The sequence below is a fragment of the Lycium ferocissimum genome, chromosome 1 (genome assembly GCF_029784015.1).
Source record: "Lycium ferocissimum isolate CSIRO_LF1 chromosome 1, AGI_CSIRO_Lferr_CH_V1, whole genome shotgun sequence".
Classification (NCBI taxonomy): Eukaryota; Viridiplantae; Streptophyta; class Magnoliopsida; order Solanales; family Solanaceae; genus Lycium; species Lycium ferocissimum.
In genome coordinates, this window is record NC_081342.1 from 2,465,655 (window position 1) to 2,472,499 (window position 6,845).

Here is a 6,845-nt window from a genome sequence, read left to right on the forward strand (position 1 = left end):
GCCAAATGCTAGTTTGAAATCATGAATTCAAAATTGATGGCCAAACGCCTACTTATACTCAATATAACTTGGGATTCCAAAGGGCCTGTTTGGTCATGAAAATTTTAAAATAATTTTAAAAAAGTATTTTTTGTTTTCAAAGTGAAAATGGTATTTGGAAATTGGAATTGTGTTTGGTCATGAATACAAATTTAGCGTTGTTTTTGAATTTTTGTTAGTGATTTGGAGTGAAAAAAGTAAAAACAATCTTTTCTGGTGTTCCTCAAATTCCTAAATTTTATGACCAAACATGATTTCCATAATTCAACTCCGAAAAAAATAAAAAATATTCATGGTCAAATGGCCACTTAGGATTCCTAATCCTAGATGACTAGAGGATGTGGGTAGAAAGTGTAATTTCCAAATAGATAGTGGGCCATTCAAACCATAATAAAGCAACATGGGAGTACAATTTAAATATAAAAACGAAAAATCAAAGCTCACAAATGCCCTCTAGTTTATTTTTAGCTACAAAAAAACCCCCCCTTTTTTTTTTTCTAGTCTTTTAGCAACAATGGAAACTCCAATTTGTAGCGAATTAAACGATTGGGATAGACCATTTACAGAAGAAGAAGTCCAAGAAATCGATGCTGCATTTGAATCTGCTACAAAGAGACCCAATAATTCCGGTGATGTAGCCTCCGGCGCCGGCCATAAGTCTCGCCGGAAAAGTCGCCGGAGATTGCCGGAATCTCTTTTCGTTTATAATCAACAAAATGAAGGTTCCAATACTAAGCCGTTGAATCGTCGTACTAGAAATCGTTCCAATACTTCTAATCAAGGTAACTGTTTCTCCCATCTCTTTGCCAAATTGTAGTAAACTATTGGATTATTAGCAATTTTGGTCCTTCAATTATTCGTAAATGCTACTCCCTCCGTCTACTTTTACTTTGTTATGTTTCACTTTTCGAGAGTTAAACTGCATAAACTTTGACCAATATTTTATGATGTATTTATGAGAAGAAATGCAACTTATACTAGAGTAGTATATACTAGAGTAGTATTTTTTGTATAGTTTCCGAACATTTGAATTTTAGTTTTAAAATATTGAATTAATGTAATTTAATTTGGCTCTGAAAATCTAAGTTACTTGGACTCTTCAAAAGTGTTGCTATACATGTGTCGGATCCTCCAAAAATACACTACTTTTGAAGGATCCGACACGCACCCGATGATTTTTTAGAAGAGTCCGAGTAACTTAGCTGAAATTTAGTCAAATTGACTGTCGAAAAGCGAAATGTGACAAGTAAAAGTGGACGGAGGGAGTAGTTTTGATTCTTGTGATATCTGACTAAGCACATTTAACCTTCAAATTAATTGAAATATGCACTTTTGATCCTTTTTGCTTGTGAGTATTCACAAATTTACCATAATTATTAGTCGTTCCATCACCTATGTGTTATGTTAAGTTTATACTGTTACTTCATATTAGACGGCAATCTAATTCTTAAAGTAGTTCAAATACAATGTAATTCTTTCATTAAAGGACTAAAACACACATTTGAATTAATTGAAAGTTAAATGTGCTTCGTCAGATATCACAAGGACCAAAATCAGAATCTACCTATAATTTAGGGACCAAAATGCTATTATCTCTATATTGTTATTCAGGAAAAAGTTTTTTTTTTCTTGTTTGTGGAAAAACATGTTTTGCAAAGAAAATAGTGGTGTAATTAGTTTTTGTTGTTTGGTACAAAGCTGTGTTTGCCAAACTGTAGTAAATTGTTATTCAGGAAAAAGTTTTTTTTACTTGTTTGTGGTGGAAATGTTTTGTAATAAAATTAAAAAAAAATTGTAATTAGTTTTTGTTGTTTGATTATAGCTCTGTTTACCAAATTGTAGCAAATTATTACTCAGGAAAAAGTTTTTTTTTTTGGTTTTTTTTTTTTTTTTTTTTGTTGTGGAAAAGTTTCTGCAAAGAAACAATTGTTGTAATTAGTTTTTGTTGTTTGATAAATTATAAAGCTAGTAGAATGTAATAATACTAATAAAGACTTACAACCAAAAGAACATTTAGTAGTAAAAGAGTGGAAATAGAGTAAATTATATGAAATATATATGGAGCGAAATTACATAGTCAGGTGCTTAATAGCTTAAGATAATTGAACACCAGAAGGTAATTTCAGAAGGGGAACATTTTATTGGTGGTATTAATATTTTGTTTTTTCAGCTAAAGGTTTAAATTTCGGACTTATAGGAAAATCTTATGTTAATTTCCATTTTAGTGAATTAATGGATCGATATGTTAACGGACATTTATTTTGAATTTGATAACTTTCTGCAAAAATATTTAGAAATATCTAATTTTATCATAGAATCAACCCTGCACACTTTTTTACTGTTTTTAGACGAGTACATGGAATAAGATAGGTAAACTTATTGGAGGACATTGTACACAGTCCAGCATACTGTTTTACTGCTCCGAAAAATTTGACCTCTCAGTCTTGTAGTACTCATAAATTGTTAAATGTCAAGGCGAGATTCGGTTGAATTTTAGGAAACGAAATTAATGTTTGTTTCTGTTGTGTATTATAAATGGTTGCTACTTTCTTACAGGATTTTAATGTCCAAGTTTTCTTTTCTTTTTTTGTTTTCTGATGTAGCAGCTAAATTAGTGATGCAATACCCGGAAATAACTTTTAAAGGACGTGTTATATATAGCAGAACTACTGGAGAGGTGGAGAAATCTGCAGTCGAGCTGTTTAATTTTGTTGAGGAAAAGAAGAGGAAAGAAGGGCATGTTGCTCTTGGATTTGACATTGAATGGAAGCCCACTTTTAGAAGAGGTCAGTTCAATGTTAATCAAGTGATAGTTTCACTACTGTCTGAAATTTGCAAACTACAGTCAGACCTCTCTATAAATGCCATCCTATATAACAACATTTCACTATAACAACCATGTTTTTTGTGGAAACGGTCTTTCATGTTATGCTATAACAGAATTTCGTTATAGTAGCAAAAAAATATAGGGACAAACAATGCTATTATAAAGAGGTCTGACTTTATAATCAGAATTCTTGAGTAGATCTATGATCTATCAGTCTTTCAATTGTACTAGCTTCTGGATTTATTCTCTTTCTTTAGCCTTTTTACTATACTAAGCTTCATTTGAGGAGTTGTAAAATGAAATGTTGTAAGTTATTAAATTTGACATTTGTTGAAGTACCATCGTGCTAGTTCCAAAGGTTATATAGTTTGTTATGACACCTGGTGGATTTTGATAGTTCATACTTAATGCTGCGGAATTTACTTGATCTGCTGTTGTCTACAGCAACAACAACTACTATGCTTCAATCTCTTTTTTTAATCTTGTATTGTTCGCTGTTCTTCAATCTTTTTACTGATAAAAAGCAAGAACTACTACTATGCTTCAATCCCGAGCTAGGTGGAATTGGATATATGAATCTTCAATATTCATGTAACTTTATCCGCTGTTGATTGTTTGGAGCAATGAGAGCGTATAGAGTGGAAAGGGGCTTGCTAGAAAAGATTCTTGATTTCCATGTTAACCATGAAAACTACATACAGAAAATGCTGATGCCAAAGATGCTTTGAGAAAACAGACAAAAGTCATTTGCACCTTAGTATCACATCTGCATCTTAAGTAGATATTATCTGCCAAAAATTCTTTATTTGCTCTATTATTGTTTCTTCTAAAATATATGATTTAGAGGATATTCTTTTGTAGGTTCAAAAAGAATTATTGGATGCTGAACGCCATTCTATTGTATGTTCTTATTTGGCTTCACTTTTTGCACTCATACTTAAATGCTTAGGCATACTCTTTGCCTATAAGTAGGCAAATATAACTCCTTCTGACCTTTTGTTTTAATTATTACGTGCTTGATTAATTGGATTCTCTGCTTCATTTCACTTGCCCTTATTTGTGAAATTGCATACTGTTATCCCTCATTAAAGAATAATAGGTGCTCTCTTCAGGTGCGCCAACCGGGAAGGCTGCTGTTATGCAGATATGTGGTGACAAGGTTAATTGCTATGTTTTGCATATTATCCACTCTGGAATCCCTCAAACTCTGCAATCTCTTCTTGAGGATCCAACTGTTGTGAAGGTTGAGATTGTTCACTTGTTTCTGGGACATTTATCAAACAATGAATTATAATAGGACATGGTTTCTTAACTTTATAGTGTTCCAATAAACGTAGGTGGGTGTTGGCATTGCAAATGATGCTTACAAGGTTTACCGAGATCATAATGTCTTTGTAAAGACTTCGGAAGATCTGTCTGAACTCGCCAATAAAAAGCTTGATGATCCCAAGAAGTGGGGTCTAGCATCACTAACTGAGAAGCTTCTTGCCAAGCAGGTCTGTTGGTTTCTGATTCAACCATTTATATTCTATTTCTTTACTTTGTGCTTTTCCTTGCCGCTTTTGAGATCCTTGACTGGGGGGCCAGGGAGGGGGCAGAGGGGGAATCCGGGACTGGTGTTTTTGCCTGTTCCAGTCGGTTTCGTATCAATAGACTGTCATTCAGTTAACTTGTTAAGGTATGTAAAAAGAACTTCAAACTTGCAACTTTTTAAAGAGAAACCAAGTAGAAATGCTACTTCATCTGCTGGACATATGTGCATATTTGAATGTAAAATCTTGCTGGACAGAGAATTAGTCTTACTATATTAACTATGTCTTGCTGCTACACTTTCTCAAGATTCTGATTCATCCACTTGAGATTTTAAAGTTAAAATAGGTTGGGTGAACTTGCAAATTCACCGGGTCTCATGAGTAAATAATTGAATTGGTTCAATTGCATGGTGTCAACGAAATCAAGTGCTAATTCCCATTTTATTAAATCCCACCATTATCTTTCTAGTTTTCTTTTCTTCCAATTAAGTGTGAATATTCGACTAAAATTTTCTAGTTCTTGCAGCTCCCTAAGCCAAGTAATATCAGGTTGGGGAATTGGGAGGCTAACGTGTTGTCTACGGACCAACTGCATTATGCTGCTACAGATGCCTTTGTTTCCTGGTACTTGTATCAGGTCAGCTTTAAGAACCATGGTTCAACATCATTCTATAATCGTTTCTCTCTCTCATCCGTTGGTATAAATCTCTTTTTCCATCACAGGCACTGAAGAGCCTTCCGGAGATTATTGATGATAAAAAGTGAAGCTAAGGTTCCTTGGCCAGAGAAGGATCTTGTTGCTCTGGTTGCTGAGAAGAAATGCAGCCTGAACTTCATTAATCTAAAGTATGCTGTACTCGAGCTTTGGCAATGGCAGCTACTCCATCCATTTCTACTATGTAGTTAAGTTCCATGTCTCACATTGTTGTGCAAGTCCTTGTTATTGAATCATAATTGTAAAACCTCATGATAAGTTAAAGCGCTCCAGGTAATTCTGCTGTTGTAAAATAGATAAAGCCCTCTACATGATTCTTACAACGTAATAGCCCCCAGGGCTTTGGTTCAATGTTAAGAGTGCAGCTCTGATGTTTGGATAGAGCTCGAACTTTACTTTTATGAGGTCCGATTCTTCCTCAATCCTTCCGTTCTCTCTGTCTCATATTCGAAAGAAAATAAATAAAAAAACAGGAGACATGTCTCCAAGAGGATGACTGAGTGGTTGAGGCATAAGCGTAACAATCTAAAGATCTCAGGTTCGAGCCTTCAGCTATGACAATTTTACCATGGGCCTATTGTTCTTTAACTTTGCCTGACAGGTTTACCTGATACCTGTGCTCATTGATTGTAGCAGATTTTTCGCTTGATTGATCAAGGTGCGCAGAAATTAGTGCATACACTTATCATGGCACAAATTGCTTGTTATTTCTCGACATAAAATTGAAAAAACATCATAAATATACAAGTTAGATATCAAATCCAATTCCATTAACAAAAAGGTTATGCTAAGACCAATAACACATCATAAATATGAAATGACTATTAGCATGGCAATCTTTTGAAGTCTTATTTTTTTTCATGAAAATTCAATTTTCCACAATGCAACAAAAGCCATTCAACAATGCTTCCATTTTCACAATGATTCCGCCAACATTTAGATGTAATCTCTCAACAGTATTATGTTGGACCTGATATAAGGATAGACAGGCCCAATCCATACCTTGGTTCTAATTTGGGTTGGGCCTGGTAATAAGTCCCATGGACCATAAGATGTCGGGTCATTTGCACTTTTTAGCTCCTAATTTGTAATGGTCTTTAATTTTTGTCGCTCAAGGCAAACAACTTTTTCACGGGGCTTAAGTTTATATTTTTGCATCATAATATCTCACAAGTTATATTTTGTGCTCTTAAAGAACTTATGCCCCTCTAGACATAAGTGTGTGATTTTGAAGGACAAAAATTAAAGACCAGCCCATTCAAAGGACAAACCATGCAGTTTCTTCTTCCAGTCAACTTTATAAAATAAATATAAATGAAAAATCATGATGATTTTAGGTGTGAGGTGGGGGGGGGGGGGGGGGACTAAATCAAAGTATACAATAAAATCCGTCAAAATTTTGTTGGTTAAAGTTATTCGGTTCTTGTATTGATAAAAGGTTGCAAATATCCTACTAAATAGTTGTAGTGTTCGCAAAGTAGCTAGACACAGTCGATATAAATATTAAAAATAAATGCAATACAATCTTTATTCAAATTTGACATCCTATGGAATTTATCAAGAACACATAGGAAACAAACAATTTAGTGATTGTGAAATGTGAGGTCTTGGAAAAGAAAATGCTTTTGGTCCCTAAAAATAAAAAATGCTTTTGGTCTCTAAAAGTAAAGGTTGAATGTGACTATTTTAGAAAAGAAATAAAAAAGGCGATGCCAACTGAAAGTATTGACTT

At 33.9% G+C, this 6,845-nt stretch overlaps 1 protein-coding gene across 3 annotated transcripts; it reads left to right on the forward strand.

Moving 5' to 3' along the window:
- The first annotated feature begins 479 nt into the window (after window positions 1-479).
- Window positions 480-5,464, forward strand: LOC132054938 (3'-5' exonuclease). 3 transcript variants are annotated; one of them, XM_059446895.1, is made up of 6 exons: window positions 480-821; window positions 2,643-2,825; window positions 3,979-4,025; window positions 4,204-4,362; window positions 4,925-5,035; window positions 5,122-5,464. In XM_059446895.1, exons 1-6 carry the CDS (start codon window positions 554-556, stop codon window positions 5,161-5,163), a joined length of 810 nt encoding a protein of 269 aa, XP_059302878.1. In that variant the 5' UTR covers window positions 480-553; the 3' UTR covers window positions 5,164-5,464. The 3 variants fall into 3 exon arrangements, with proteins under 3 accessions (XP_059302878.1, XP_059302859.1, XP_059302869.1); XM_059446876.1 differs by having other exon boundaries at window positions 486-821; window positions 3,979-4,109; XM_059446886.1 differs by having other exon boundaries at window positions 488-821; window positions 2,646-2,825; window positions 3,979-4,109.
- The last annotated feature ends 1,381 nt before the right edge of the window (window positions 5,465-6,845 follow it).

What these genes read in the sequence shown, in the direction of transcription:
- LOC132054938 (XM_059446876.1), top strand. Translation starts at nt 554, where the DNA reads ATGGAAACTCCAATTTGTAGCGAATTAAACGATTGGGATAGACCATTT. An exon ending in TTCCAATACTTCTAATCAAG is followed by an intron (nt 822 to 2,642) that starts GTAACTGTTTCT and finishes TTTCTGATGTAG; the next exon opens with CAGCTAAATTAGTGATGCAA. An exon ending in TTTCCTGGTACTTGTATCAG is followed by an intron (nt 5,036 to 5,121) that starts GTCAGCTTTAAG and finishes TTTCCATCACAG; the next exon opens with GCACTGAAGAGCCTTCCGGA.